The sequence below is a fragment of the Hirundo rustica genome, chromosome 8 (genome assembly GCF_015227805.2).
Source record: "Hirundo rustica isolate bHirRus1 chromosome 8, bHirRus1.pri.v3, whole genome shotgun sequence".
Taxonomy (NCBI): domain Eukaryota; kingdom Metazoa; phylum Chordata; class Aves; order Passeriformes; family Hirundinidae; genus Hirundo; species Hirundo rustica.
In genome coordinates this window covers 9,154,653-9,171,001 of record NC_053457.1, presented here as the reverse complement: position 1 = coordinate 9,171,001, position 16,349 = coordinate 9,154,653, and the positions used below count along the sequence as shown (strand labels likewise).

The 16,349-nt window shown below is 38.9% G+C and overlaps 1 protein-coding gene across 5 annotated transcripts in view; it reads right to left on the bottom strand.

Annotated features, from left to right (window-relative positions):
* Positions 1 to 6,817: 6,817 nt before the first annotated feature.
* LDB3 (LIM domain binding 3) overlaps positions 6,818 to 16,349 on the bottom strand; it is a 107,312-nt gene continuing 97,780 nt past the window's right edge. For 3 of the 5 annotated variants that reach the window (XM_058421444.1, XM_058421445.1, XM_058421446.1), the window contains 3 exons: positions 14,088 to 14,208; positions 12,654 to 12,769; positions 6,818 to 11,460 (listed from right to left, as the gene is read on the bottom strand). In XM_058421444.1, the coding sequence (XP_058277427.1) occupies positions 11,371 to 11,460; positions 12,654 to 12,769; positions 14,088 to 14,208 (327 nt within the window). In that variant the 3' untranslated portion in view covers positions 6,818 to 11,370. The remainder of the gene's footprint in view (positions 11,461 to 12,653; positions 12,770 to 14,087; positions 14,209 to 16,349) is intronic. The other 2 variants (XM_040070936.2, XM_040070937.2) reach the window with 2 other exon arrangements.

Genomic DNA, 16,349 nt, shown 5'->3' with positions numbered 1-16,349 from the left:
TAATGCCCATCTCTGCATTATTGAGTGCTGTTAACTCCCTGTCTTAATCACAAAATAAAGTCTGCAAAAGTAAACTACATTATAATAATACTAGGGCTTGCAGGAGACCAAACTGCATCTTAATCTAAAATGATGAATCATAATGACCTTAGAAAGCGTTTCGATTGTGATGGATGTCTGATGAAACATCACACAGAAAATCCTGCTGTCTTTGAAAACAGTGCAGTACTTTCATTTCCAACATCTCTACCAGGATGGGCAGAGAGACCTTTTCAAACCACAGAGTGAATGTGATGGGCTCTCAGAAGGACACAGGGTTCCAGCGAGCTAGTTAGCAGCAGAAATCCTACCTGATGAGGATTTTAGGAATCTGCAAAAACTCAGACACACCAGGTTTAGTAACACAAAGTATTTATTTTATTAATTGAGTAACACTCAAAAAACACAGAAGCCTGAAAATATAAAAATAAACTTAGGTTCATTTGACATTAGGCCAAGGTGAGATGTGGAAGTGTAACATGAGCTATAGAAGAAGCAGTTCAAAATGGACTGTCAGGGTGAAGAGAAATGTATTTTTAAAAAATATAATGGGTAGTCTTCCAGCTGCTTTCATTGTTATTTCCTCTCCAGGAATTTCTTATTAGTTCTTGGAATCACTAGGGAACTACAAACTCGAATATCAAAAGAACAAAGGGGTATATGTAGGGAGAAGGTCAGCCATGTGATTAGACTTGATCTTTGTAGATCCCTCTTCCCTTCAGTCCCTGGAATTCAGATGTCTTAAATCTGTGGTCCAAATATATTTTTGAGAACTGTTTGCAATTAGATGAGTATTTCTCTGTTACTGTTACAAAAATAAATATTCCGTGTTACATATTAAAAGAATATTGCCCTTCAGCCAGGGACACAATTATTTCACTTAATATGACATGAATTTGGCTTTGTCTCTTTTTCAGAGCTATTTTACTTGAAAGCATATTCTTTTGATTATAAATTTATTCAGCTGTTTGCTGCTTACAAAAGACATGGATTTTATTAAGTTTTTTAAATGTAAGCAAAATTAATTCAATAAGGCAGAGTCAAATCTGTGAAGAAAGGTGCTTTTAAAAATGTTTTGCTAGTGGGTCACCGGTGGTAAAGAGGAAAGCCATGTCCAACCAGCCTGGTGTGGAACTGAGTCCAGGGCAGCACTGGAGAGCACCGTGGCAATAATCCAAGGAGAAACAGCTCCTGCAGAGGATGGGCACAAGGAAACAGCAGAAGTGTTCCCACAGCTCAAGCAGTCGGTGTGTTTTGGGGTCACTTGGGGTTCCGCAGAGGATTCTCCCTCAGCCTTGTGCAGGTGGCCGTGGAGGAAGGAGGACACAGTGGCTGTACCTGTCCCAGCAGCTGTGGGTGGGAGCTGATTCCTCACTGAACTGTGCTCCGGGGAACTGACCCCCCTGCTGTGGCAAAGGGCTGCACTAACGGGAGCACTTTGCTCTGGGACACATCTTCCCAGTCAAGAACCAAACTTCCCGCTGCTTTTTCTGTTTCTTCTTCCTGTGCCTAGCTGAGCCGGATGATTTTGTTTTTATGGATTCACATTTACAAAACCTTTGTTGCAATCTTCTCACCAGGTCACAATAAACCCTGAGATAACTCTCTTTTTAAATACAAATTACTTTGTTTTTCTTAAAGCCAGAGCATTAAAAGTCTTATCACAGAAAAAGAAAATATTTGTAGGCTCAGCAGAGGCTTCACCAGGGTGCCTCACTCCCATCAGTTTGTTTGGAGAATTAGTAATATGTTTTCCCCTAGATGCATGCCCATAAAATGCCAAAAGTCTTCAATTGTTCAGAGAAGATTAAGTGTTTAGATTGTAGTGCTGATTTTAAAATTTATGTCCTGAACTATCAGCCAGTGGTGCCAAATGATCCACAAGGAAGCTTGAATTATACTCAGAGAGGAGCTAAATGTTTGTGTTCCTCCACCTTTTCTTACATGAGGTATTTGTTTCTTTTACAAGTTTGAGTTATCCTTAGATCCAAACCCACAGTGCATTAAGAGTTAAGCGTGATGCTCAGGCTTTCCCCTGAAACTGGAGCAATGCTGAAAGGGGGAGTGTTTCTAAAACCTGCTGTTACACAAGGCAAATTCTTATCGATACAGAAAATTTCTGTCTCGGTGTGTGTAACAGCTTCGTCCTCAGGAGGCCTGGATTCAAGTGGATGTGTTTCTGGCAGCTGTAGGAGTGGGGACTGTAGAGATTTACAAAGATGGACATTTATGAGACTGAAAATGCTCTGTTCTTCCAAGCTTGTTAAAATGAAACAGATCTAAATCCTATACAAAAGAAATGAATGAAATAATTTCATCACTTCCTTATTTGTTCTCAGTCTAAACATGTCCTTAAACATGATTAAATTGCTGTTAAGTAAGAGCAAGTGCAGCAAAATAGTCTCATTCCCTTCTTTTTTTCATATTCTAGTGAAACCAATATAGGCCTACAAAATAATAAAAGGATATCCTTACTGTTCAGCTAAAATGTCTGAAAATATATAATGAATATATAATGCACAGCAATGAAGCTTTTCTCTCTTGTCTGTAAGGTACTTGAATATTAATTGAAACTGGAACTTGAACAAGTTAAACTCATACAGCTAAAAGCAAATCCCGAAAAATAGTCTATAACTCCCTTTGCTTCCAATGAGAAATTGGCCTGTGTCTGCAAATCTCATTTGGCAGCCACACCTAATACAGTTTAAACTCTCACTGGCATCAGCAAAAAATTACCTGATTAGGGATGCAGGATTGGATCTAAGATAATAGCATATTAAAAATCCACTATGGATTCAAAAGCTACTAATGGAAATGAAATCCCTGAGAATATAGAACGTTCCGAGCAGTTGAGCAGTTTCCATTGTATGTACTCAGAATGCTCAACAATAGCAGCTATTGCACGTGTGACCATCAGGAAACACAGCTGTGCTTCTCTGCGTTACAATTAATTACTTCCGTTGTATATAAAATTGAAAGTATTGGTACTCTGGGGCGGAAAAAGGATATCCTGATACACTGCTCCTATTTCCTTACCAAGGCCTATTACTGAATGTTTCACCATTAATTCACTTACAATGAATTACCCTGCAAGGAATAAAGGAAGGGTAGATTGGGTGCTTAATTGTTATGCTAAAAGCTACTTTTTTCTGTGGATTTTCACTCTCCTACATTTTTACCTCATTTTACTACTCTTGCATATGCCCTCTTTGATAGTAATTGTTCACTTTTAAGTAGTAGCACTTAATAATGAAGGTCTAAAATAAATATTTACTTAACTATCTTTTCACCTAAAGGTTGTTCTATTAATATTTTTAAAGTTACGAGATCAGAGAAAGCACAATCTTTCTTACAGTCCTTTAAAGAAGTGAACAAAATCATCTCAACTGAAGTATTTGTGGCCAGGTTCTCTGAAGCTGGCACACAGAGATGTAATTTATACCTTTCTGTGCCAGTGAATTTCCCTAAGCTGGAGGGGAATGAGGATTCTTACCCAGAGTCAGGGAGGGGTAGTAACAACCCTCTGTTATGCATTCTTTTTTGTTTTGTTTTGTTTTTTTGTGAGAATTGCATAGGAGCAAGAGCTGTTTGAGGTTGTACTAAATAGGCAAATATGGACCCTAAGGATATACACTACCCCCCAAATTTAATATCTACTTTTTAATGCACTGACTCTTTTTTTTTAGAGAACTTCTAAACAGAGAGCAGCTTCTGTGACTGCTTAGGACGTCAACAAAGTCTCCAAGAACCACCAGCCACGTAAGTCTATAAAAGGTGGATAAGGTATTTGTCTCTGAGAATTTAATCTCTCAGCACGTGTCTCCTGTCCTAGAAGTCTGACAGTCTGCCACTTTTCACCACCAGACTGTTTCCATCCATTATAGCATGTCTAACACAAAGCTGAATAAGTTATACATGGAAAACATGGAGCCCTTCAATGTAAGAATAAGTAAATTTTGCCAAATGAGCTGAAACCTTTGCAAGTTTGAATTCAGACTGGTGTCACGATGCAGTAACAGAAGAATGGCAGCTCAGAAGAGCTCCCATTCCAGAAACTGCTTCACATAATAAAAATGGCAGAAAACCACCTTCCACAAAACAGCCCTGTTGTCCTTTTGCTGCAGCAGCAGGCACAGGGAAAACTATCTCAAAGGCAAATTGTGCTGTGCCATTATTTTACAACCACACAGCTTAGGTTCAGGTATGCTCTATCTGAGGCCACAGCTAGAACCAGAATCCCTGGCTAGCACTTCAGATTTCTTGCAAGGACTTTTTGGCCAGAAGTAGATGCCGTGCAGTGTACATGCTATAAAGCAGAAACTTTCAATTAGTGTCATCTATATTGTGTATCCCCAATAAATCTCAGGAAGTCTGGTATTTGCAGGATGCAGTGGGCTGAATACGCTCACAGGAGCAGCACAGCCCACTCTGTCACCTTTTACCCCACAGCTTACAGGCCTGTGGAAGGAACAGGAACTCTGGTCAGGCTTTGGCATGTGCATTAATCACAGGGAAATTTACAGTATCCTTGGAATCAGCACAGGGAAAAATTTGCAGGAAGAAAATCTGTCAAGGAATGTGCAGGGGACAGCAGAAGAATATTCTGTTGTGATAGAATAATACCTGGTCTTTGTTTATAATGCGCAAATAAAAATTTTATTCCTGAGATCCTATTTTTTTTATGAAGCCAGATCTTTGGAAAGTGTGCCCTTTTTTTCTGTTCCCACATGTGTTATGCTATCAGAGTTGTGGAGTTGTTACTTCATAAAGCACAAATACCTAACAGATAACAAACCCCATGTGTCGAGGTACACTCAGATTTGTGCATTATTCTTAAGCTATACAGAGTAAATGGACTATATGACAACAATTTAGGCTCAAATAGTGCAGGTATGGAACACATCCACTTAAAGGAAATCAGAATCTCAGTTCTGAGTGTTCTAATCCACATATATGTCCCATACATGCAAATAGGAATGCTTGCTTTAGTCAACATGAAGATTTCTTTAAATGAAACTAAATCTCGACCCGGCATTATTTTTCTATCTACATATGATTAGATCTTAAATAATTTAAACACTGTAAATAATACTTTTGTTTTGAAGTGATATCTTTAATTAAGGCTATAGATATTTATTAAACCTCCTAAAAATCCAAACCATCCTCTTTAATACACCATGGGAATAAAACAATCTAGAACAGCAAGTTTTCTGGCTTTAGTGGAGCAAGCAGCATTCGTTCCACAAGAGCCGGAAGAATCATCACCTTCATTCAACTCAAGGTTGTATTTTTATCTATATCTTCTAATTAAAAGAAAAAGAAATCTCAACTCTTTTTCAGTAACCCTATGCACAGTAAAACTAAGTAAAGCAGAAGAATTTCTATAACATCTTTGTGATTAATGAAAATAATCCAATTTCTAAAGCAGTACAATTAGAAAATACTTTGGTAGTAGAGGCAGATTTAATAATGATACTCTATGCATACTAATTTATTATTCCCTAGCAGTTAGAATCTGGAAACTTTTAAAGGAAAAATGTTTTGTTCCCAAGTTTAGCTTTGTTAAAAAAAAAAAAAATCCTTTCTGTCTTTATTACAGAGAAAATTCTTGTGACTCAGCCTGACAGTCCTTATTAGTACAACACACGTTCGTTACTGTTTTCTTTTGATGTAACCTTCCTAAGAGGAGGAGGAACTGCATTTTAACAGCTATCCAAGGGCATATTTCATAGGCACACAGCACAGAATTTATGCCTGAATATAGTCTGAATCTTATCCATATCTCTGATTTGCCTGGGAGAACAAAGCATTTCATTGTGTATTCAATAATGGTTTCAGCAATCTCATTCACACATTCCTTCCTCTCTTAATCAACAGAAACTGGCTGAATTCAAGATGCATGATTGGGGTGGGAGGGGGAAACAATGCCAAAGCCTATACTTTTGAAATCACCATTTTCCTCAGAGCATAAAGAGCTTCTCTCTCGAAGAATCTGTGTTAAGAATCCCTTAATGCAACACCTGTCAAGCATTTTGCACCGTGTCCTTTCCTCATGAACTTTGCTCTATTCCCTTTTTCCACCCTGTCAGCTGGCATGGTGCTCTGCTTATGCCTCTATTGCTTCCAGTTCCAAGAGCTGAACTCTCCAGGGATCACAGTGCACAGTTTAGGAAGCACTGGCTTGTACAAAGGTTGAAGGTCAGAACAGACAATCGGAAAAACAGCAATTTTTATGTGACAAAATACTGCCTACATTCTGGGCATTCTTTTCAATTGCATTTCCTTATGCACATTGTGAACAGAAATCAGGGCTGGGAAATTTTGATTTTAAGTGCATGAAGTTGTCATTCCTGATGCTGTACTCGGGAACGGCATCTAATCCCAATGGCATCTCATAAAATGGCCGTTTTTATAAAACACACAGTTATATGAAGTCATCCTTTCACTTGTACATATTTCTTGGCACTGGAGTTCAATTAGGGTGTTTAAAACATTTTGTGTATTTTAAATAACTTTTGCTAAGAAATGGAAGAACGCCTACCTGAGCTTTTGCAGTCAAACTGTTTGCAGATGCATCGATGTAACTGAAGAGAGAATTTCCCCACTCCTTACAAAGTTACTATAAACAGTGTTTGTTGACACAATAAGGTCCGGGACTATACAGGTCTTGCTAAGTTACAACATGTACTGTTAGCAGACTGCATCTTTTAAGCGTGATAATATTTGTTTAAAACAGCGTTATTTGGTCAATCAAATACTCAAGACTGATATACAATAAGGTTGAAACCAATGCTTTTAGTTTTTATTTTCATGTCTGAAGTAGAGAGTACAAGCTTGTGTATGCGTTCTTACTGATATTACATGGCTGAAAGCTGTCAGCTGTTCACGTGGCATATTAATAAATATACCCAAATCATAAAGCTTTAACTGTATTTGCACATTGCTTTTATTACTAGACTGTTTTATTCATGTTGGCACAGATAATCCATGCAAGGTAATTACTCACATCTCATAAACCACCAGACATTCTGTTCTGAAACAACTAGGAACTTAGGAAAAAAATATCTATCTAAAAGCAAGGGCACTTGTGGCATCAAGTCAACATGTCAAAATATTATAAAACCTAGACCTCTAATATATGATCACTGCAGGCAATAAATCACTCAGTTTCAAATTCTGCTGTTTATAAATACTAAACAAATTAATACCCACTACCAGGAGACGAGTATTGCAAACAAACATTAGTGTGCCCAGCATTAGACACTAATGAATGTGTTCAGTGCTGTGGACATTCACATTATTAAACATAAATACAAGTAATCATCAGCAAAACATTTCACCCAAAGTACTGACCACTGAAGGACCAATGGAAAGATATTTTCCCTTGTTTTGAATTGATTTTAGAATTGTGTAATGTGTGAACCCAATATACAGTAAAAACCAATGAAATAAAAATCTTAAGACTGTTTTTTTTTTTTTTTTTTTTTTTTTTTTCCAGATAATAAAAGTAGCTTTCTTTGGAAACATTTAATTTGCCCTGCTCTGCAAAAAGAACACCAAAAGAGTGAAAAGCATTAAAAAAGCTTTTGAATCTTTTGACTGAAAAGTTACTGAACACTTTTTACTTAGACAAAAGACTGATCCTTTTAATTGATCATTCAGAGGTACAGTATCTTTGTTTTAGTGGGTAAAAACTCACATTAATTAGAATAAAAAAAAAAAAATCAGAAGAACTTTGAACTTATCCCAGGCAACTCTTCCAAGACATAAAACATAATCAAGTACACGTTATTCATCTTGCATATTTTTGTACAGTATTTCCAGCGATAGTGAAAAGGCCGTATTTTGAATTTTAGAGATATATATTATTATATTTATGCATTTTACCCTCTCCGTATCACAAAGGTGACCTAGCAGAAGAGTATCAGCAGTTACGTGGTATTCTACCCCTGTGAAAGTTAAAACGCTACATTATTATTCACAAATTTCTGGTTCAGATATGTGCAAAAATTATATCTTAATACAGACATCAAGGGCGGGTACGTGGATTCCCTATTTTTGGACCACATTATGAAGCAGCACAAGTCATGACAGGAAGTTTTTATTACATGATAATCCTCAGGGTACCTCTGTTCTTCATGCAGAGATATCGCCGTACCTCATAGAGCGATATGTAAACTAGCTTTAATCTCCCCTGCCCGGGCACCAGCTGGAGCCAGGGCAGGCGCTACAGCGCTACAGCGCAGCTTCTGTGCCAAGGGCGTTCTCAGGACTCTCTCAGGCCAGCCCAGCTCCCAGCGCAGTGTGCGCCGGGCGCTTCCACCGCCGCACGCCGCACGGCAGCTCGGCTCTGCCTGCACACACTGCGCTCGTTCCCTTCCCTGCAGATCTCCGCTTTACCGGACTGGATCCTCGCTCACCCTTCTGAACCTATTCAAACCATCTCTCTGCGCTATTGTGAGCTGCTTGTACCCCAACTTCTCGCCTGAAGCCCCCTCCCTGACTGCAGAGAGTCATGCCGGCTGCCCCCTGCCCCAGCCCGGCTCTGTGCCGCGCCAGCCCGGTGAAAGCTGGCCATTCCTCCCCCGCAGCCCCAGCCTCGGGAAGGGTTTCCCGTCTCCTCAGCGCCTCATCTTGTCCCACCCTAGCAGAGCCCCCGCGCTGTGGCTGCCTCAGGCGCTCTCCCGCCGTGATCCCCGGCTCCCCTCCACGGCAGGAGCTCCAGGCTGCCCGCGCACCTCCAGCTGCCGGCCCGGCCCGCCCGGGGACCCCGGGGAGCTCGGCCCAGCCCCGCCGCCCGCCAGCAGCGTCCCACGGACTGCACTCCCTGACATCTCCGCCGGATCCTAACGTGATGGATCCCGCACGCTGCCACTGAGGAGCAAGCTCGGGGGACACTGAGGGGGAAGGTGGAGGGGACAACGAGACACACACATATAAACACATGCGGATCAGAGAGCTCGTGAAATTCTCCCGAGGCATCCATCGCCAGCCCCTCCCGTGGAGCCGGACTCCCTGCCCTGAGGCTGCAGTCAGAGATCGGCCCCGGCCAGTGGCCAACGCCGACACAAATCTGCCAAAGAATAGCTTCAATGCAGTCTAGGGCATGTGCACTCTACAGTACGCTGATGTGAATTCTCTCAAACAGCAGTTAATAATAAACAGCGTTTTGTCGAATGGCACTGAAAAATGTCAAGGAAATGTAGAATTTTCTCATTGTTGTGAATATGTATTTAAAGAAATCCAATAGGAGTGGAAAAAAATATTTAACTCCCATAATTGTGATTTATTCCTCTGGAGAGTATTATGAGCCAGATGTTTGGATTTTATAATCTATGGGATCATATTCACACCAGCCCAGCACCGATTGAAAACAGAAAATTTGCTTTTCTGAAAAGAAAAGAAAAGGAAAAAAAAAAAAAAAAAAAAAAAGAAAAAAAGGCTTTGCATATGATGTACTAGTGTTTTAGAATAATTCATGCATACAAAAATCTGACCCTGTAGCAGCTCAGATCAGATCACTGCTAAGATCAGTGAAAACTAAGATACCTATTGAATAAATACAGGTCGTACATGTCAAAACTGCCACAGGCAGTTCAGGTTGTTATTTTTGTCCAAGATGCAGACTGCCTGCAGCTAACATAACTCTTATATTAGAAATCCAAATTTCATTTATTCCTCCTCCAAACTTTGGATAGTTTTTCATCCCTTAAGAGACACACAAATGAAATGGGCATTACCCATGGGAGGGACAAGACAGACAACGTTAAGTAATTTTTTGCTACTCAGAACACAAGGTAAAATAGGTGCAGATGGCACCAGCATGTGGCCCACAGAAAGCATCCTCAGCCTCAGAAGTACTAATTCAAAACTGTCAGTACTGCAAGCTGTCAACACACACATCTTAATTCTCACTTAAATGAGTTAATAAAGCTTGAATGGTGATCAGACTTTCCATCTTAACTCCATCAGACAGAACTGCTGTCTCCAATATAAAAGTCATTGATATTCAACAATTCAAAAGTATTACCAGTACAACAAGTATTGCTTATTTGAAAAAAAGACTTTTATAAATAACTGTTGGACTGTTGAAAGTTGTTCTCAAACTATTAGGATAGATGCCTGTATGGTTATTAGAAAAGATGACTGTATGGTTCTCCTAATTGTTGGAACATAGCTACTGTTTTCCAATGGCAAATATTGCTACAATTCATGCTGTGTTGCATTTAAACTAAGGAAAGGAATAAAGTGTATGTGCCTGCTGCCTTATGAATTTTTGATCAACATTCATTCACTATAGAGAAAAAAAAAAAAAAAAAAGCCTTTTTCCTAATTATGTGGGATAGAGTAGGGAACTTTTGCAAGCTGTTTCCCACAACCTAGCTGTGCTAGATGGATGTGTTTCTTCTGTGTTCACCAGCGTGAAGGTCCAGACAGAGGTTCCTACCTCCCTCTGCTATCAGTGGGAATTAGAAACCAAAGCAAGACTGACTATCTTTTTTTTTTTTTTTTTCCCCACAGGAGGAAAGGAAAACTGGTTTTGAATTAAAAGCTGGCCTTTCCAGCCAGCTCTATTCCATTCAATGTAAGAGCAATTTGGAGAAAGCCAGTTGTCCTTTTCCATTAGGATTTGAAAGTGAATTATCTGCTGTGCACATAGAAGCCAAGGGCACTAGCAAGGCTGACCCAACCATTTTATTTTCAAACTGTTATGAATTTTCACCTAGGCTTCCCAGCTACATATGGATTCAAGGCAGACTTGTTATTTGGAAAGAAGCTAAAATATCTGATGCTATGAGATAGCACCACAACATAATGGAATACCACTCACTTTTCCTAGAGGAAGCCCTAATCTATTTATTTCCCTTTGAAAGCTACAGCCTTTGGTTCTACAGATGACTGTACATATGGCACTTACTCATTCTTGCTGTGAAAGAAAATGACTTAATACAGAAGTATTTTTCCAGTTGTTTTTAAACACCAGTGTGTGGTCTAAGCAGTAAAACTGCTAAACTGCCGTGGGTCGTTAACTTAAAACTATATTTGCACATTTAATATTAAGGTTTTTAGTTAATTTCAATATTTCCCCCAACTGTTGCTCTAATAATGGACTAATTCATCAGTTCATTTGGTTTTGACTGTTCATGCAGTAGGTTTTTGTATGAGCTTTGCAAAAAGCACATTCTGCATTTATGAAAGTGGATAAAGTTAAACTTGAGAAGTACCAACTTCTAGCTTACTGAGAGAAATGCTAGCCATGGTTATCAACTTTATGATTGCCCAGTTAGTCATCTGTTTTTACCCCAGCATTACTGACTGCCAGCTCTTCTTTTAAACATTGATGGCATGGGCATGCTTCTTGCACAGCGGCTTGTCCTTCTTGGAGTAGAATGGCTGACCTTCCAAATTCACATGGCATACCTAGAATTAATAATAAATGCAATCAGGAATAATTAAGGACAATTAAGAAAAGGGAGAAGGATGTGACTATCAGTTTCAACTGCCTTGCTCTTCTGCCTATGCATTTCTTTGGTAGTCTCTAGGAGTCACGTATTGATTTGCTATTGATTTAACCCACTGAAAGAAATAAAGTTAGATCCTTAAAAAGACTCCCACTGTGAGATCTGCATATTAACAACATATAATAAAACTTCCACAGAGAATGGGGTAGCTAAGGCAAAGGAGCAAGCAAAAAAGAACATGAAATATTTAGAGGAAGTGTCTTTATAAGTGATCAATATTTATAAGTGATTAAGTGCTGTTAGCTTGTGAAGGAAACTTGCTTAGTGCTCCTTTCTGTGTTAGAATTTCCAACAGACTTCAGTTTTCACAGGACACTTTTTTGCAAAGCTAGTTTAGCTTCAGATATTTATAAACATTTCTATACTTTCAACTGGTCTACCTAAATTTTGGGCTTAAACAAACATTAGAAATTGTCACTGTCGCTTTGGTGTGGCCAACAGCTATTTTTAACTAATTAGAGATTCTAGATATTATTACTTTAGGAATAATATGTTGCAGAGCTGCTCAGTGGTATTAGAACCAGATGAAAGTAGTGTTTATCATATGGATTCCTCTGCTTTGTGTGCAGAGTGTGGGAATATGGCCACACTCTAGAGCTATGTGCACACCACACATTGATGAGTTTGACCAACTTCTGAGCTAATTACTATTCATGCTCTCTAAACAGACTTCTTTTTGCAAGTTTCAACAAGCATTCAGCATGGAAATACAAACTTCACTGCTTTGTAAGTAAGATTATGGTTATACTGTTTGGTATGGTGTTAATTTATTTTCAGTCTTGCCCTATCTTTATTTGGCAAACATTGGAAAGAATAACAGCAACAGTGGTTTGTTCTGCTGTACGTACTATCTAAAACTGGATGTTTTATTAGAAAACACTTACTTATGATGGTCAAATTTCATAATTCTAGTAAAAGTTATGGAGGAGAAGAAAAATTACTCCCATCCTTCTCCAAATGCAAGTAAAAAATGAAATCTCATCCCTCTGCATCCTTAAGCATATGTTAGTTATTACTGCTTTCAGGTTTTCTGATGTTACCACACAATTTAGGAGTACAAAGGAATGAGGTAGTATTTGATGTAGAACCTACAGCACAAATGAAGCAGGTGTCATGCCAAGTGTGTCCAAGAGCTTCAATGAATTTATCTCCAGCTTCAACAGGATAATCACAGCCGTGACATTTTGTGCTGAACAAAGCAATATAATCTAAAATAAAACAAAAAAGCAAACTTAGAACAAACTCTTAACACCATCATATTAAGAGAAATAGAACATTTCCAGACAATGAATGTTTTGATTGTTTTTGCTCAGTTTCCTACTACATTTAGTGAAACACTCCTACTGAAATTTGCTTATTTTCTTTCATTATTTAAATACAAACTCAGCCCAGAACCCCTCATTAGTATGACATTTATCATCACAAATGTAGAAGAAATACAAGAAAAATCCATGGAATTTGAAGTGATGTTTCTCACATTCCTTTCAAATTAGCTTTAATATATGTGGAATCTATTCACAAGACAAATATGGTTGTACAAAATAGTCTTATGACAGGGGAATGTTGCAAGTTTCCATGCCTGGATTAATGTTCTTTTTGCATAAAGTGAGAACATTATGGAAACCCCATGCTGGCTGATCAATACATCTTTACTTTATCAAGTGCTATTTGGAAAGGCTTCACTTTGAAAAATATTAGTGGAAATTCCAATGGTATATGGAACTCATGAGAGTTAATCGATGTTCTGACAAAATCTACAGTTTTTAAGGGTAGGTACCCAGTCAGTCATGCTGTATGGTTTTTGTTCTTCACCAAGAGCTATTCTGACTTGTAAAATTTGAATTGCATAACCATAGGGAAGGAATCTCCAGAAAGAAGTAGGCCAGGAGCTCACTGAATGCACAAGGGGAATACCACTTAAACCTTAACCTCCTTCCTGGCTATGTCAGGCAACTCATTTGCATGGGAAGTACCATTTTGGGAAAACACAGCCTTTTGCTTTCTCAGTTGGCAAGAAGCAGTTTGTTTGTTGCAGCAGCCAGGAAGCAAAATCTGCAGTGCCATGTGCTGCACATCTGTGCAGAGTATCTTTTCTTAAGTGTTGGTTGAAGAATTCTAGGGTGAGGCAACAGCATTGGAGGTCACAGCTCCAGCAGCTCAGAGGGATTGTGGGCAGTCCTAGAAGACTAATTTTTCATTTCTATCTGGTGAGCAGAATCTACCAAGCAGGGGAGTGGAACAGGGGAAGATGTGTAGGGAAAGAAGTGCAAAGCATGATAATACACAGGGGAGAGAAGTGAGGGAAGGCATTGTGGATATTGAGGCAAAGAGCAGCGCTCTGCCATTCTCTCATATCAACTGGAGAAAATACAGAGACACATACACTTGTATGTGTGGAGGGTGGAAACAAAATCCATGCTGGATGGGTAACTGATACTATTTTGTTCACCAGCTGCTCTATTCTTACGTTGTTTCCATGAACATGAAGCACACAATCACTGTGCAGAACTGTCCAGTGTGCCATACCTTTCTCACAGTAAGGTTCCCCGTCCTCCATGTGGAACAGGCTATTCCCAAACGGCTTCTTACAAGCAGCACAGACAAAGCAACTTGTGTGCCAAGTCTGTCTTAGGGCATGCATCACTTCCTGTAAAACAAACAAACAACCTAAAATCTCCAGCAGAATAGCCAGCCCTGCAACCTCCTCCTGGAGAACAAACACAAGGCAGAGATGCTCTAAATTCCTCCCTTCTCTATCAGCCAATTCTCCTCCTCAAAAGAAAGAATTACGACAGAAATTGGGCTCCTTTTGGAAAAAAGAAGAAATAGGACTGTGAGCTTTCTAGAACAATGTATTTGCCAAAGTGAAACAACATGGTTCAGCCAGCAGTTTGTATCAACATGCCCAGTCGCTGTTGCAGGAGGGATTCTGCACAAAGATTCTGATTATTTTCTCCTTTCTTTTGACACAGCCCCTATCAACGCTTCAGTGCAGGAGTATGATTTGTTAAATAAATTCCAAACTAATTTTCCAAGACCAGGAATAAGTGGTGTAAGTCTGTTGCTTCAAAATTATCTAGATTCTGGAGTAATTTCTTTACGCTTCTTACAAGAACGATTCACAAACGAATGCAAAAATCTTAAAAAAAAAAAACCAAAAAAACCCCTGGTTCTTTGAACCTTTTAACTGATATGATAAATAAAAATGAGTCTGCATGTCTGTTCCTAGGCCATGTGTTTATCACAAAACCCTGCAATTCTGTTCAACTGATGTGTTCTCCTCAACAGATTTTATCAGCTTCTTACTTCTGTCCAGTATGGAGAAATCTCTATTACTGCTTCATTCTTTTCTCATACAGAAGTCTTCCAAGTCCAAAAGCTGCTGTACTGGGCTCTGATCACCTGCTAATTTGTCAGTCTTATGTGTAGCCAGGATGATATTTGTCCGTGTATCTCTGTCCAACAGCACAGATTTCAAAGGGCCAGCTGCATAACTGCTGTAAATTAACTTTGTTAACTTCAGTGAAACAGCATTGATTTATACCAGCTAAGAATCTAGATCCTATTTTATGTTGCTTCCAATTATACACATAGACTCTGATTCTCTTTTAAAGATTGTTTTTAATGTCTACTGATTATGACAGAATGGATTGAAGTCCCCTTCCATGCTTTCAATCCAGTGAATAGACAAAATAAGTCTAATTTAGATTTGCCATATATCTCATTAGACAATCACCATTTGAGATTCATTATCTTGTGTTACTGTTTGCAAAACAACTATCACTGATAAATAGGTTTGGATCCATTTATGAACCTCAGTGAGGTAAGAAGCAAAAATAGCTTGAGAAATCTTATTAATATAAATAGAGGCAGCTGGCATCTTTGCTATTTTCCTGATGAAAATCCATAATGGGAAACTGATTTGTGCCAGCATTCATTAGGTAGGTTAAGTCAGCACTCTGCTATAAATTACTCCTGCTGCAGTAGCAAATGAGACTTGGTTGGAGCCAGAGCTTCACCATCGATGTCTGATGCTGCCACCCCTAACTGGCAGCTGCAGAAAAGAGCATCTGTAATGCCAACATTTAGACAGATGTCAAAAGGTGACAGCTAAGCAGTGGAAAACCAGTGGGAGTCTCCTTGCTTCTTCATTTGAGCCATACATTCACTACAACTGCGTGCATAAACACACTGCTGAAATGACTGAAAGTATTCCAATCTCACCACCATCTAATGGATGTGGAGAACAAATTAAATTGTACATTTACTTGTACATGAGTACTTTAAGACAAAAGTGGCATGTATTTTTGGTGTTGTGGAAATCAGGTCTTTGATTTATTCTGTATTTTCTTAACTATAAGAAGCCAGCAGAATTCCTCAACAGCTGTGCTGCTAACAGTGAGGTGCAGCAAGAGCAGTGGGTCTCTTCCCAACACCACTGATTTCTCTACTGAAATTTGGACTAAATCCTGTATAAGAAATAAAAACCCAGTTCAAGTCTCTTACTGTAAGGAAGAGAGAGTTAAGAGTAACATAGTATATATCAGATAGCAAAAACCTTTCCAGAAAGTGTTAGTTATTTTACACTTAGTGAGATGGGGCCTGGATTACACAGTCTGTCTACGAGCTCAGTGAGGTACAGAAATATCCAAGACTTCAGATGGATAAAAAAATATTATAAAAATAATATGTTTCTCATTCTGAAATAATCAACAAGCTGGGAGATAAGTCTTAAAAGGGCAAAATAATAAAATGTCTACATTCACTGCTTACACTATTTCATATTCA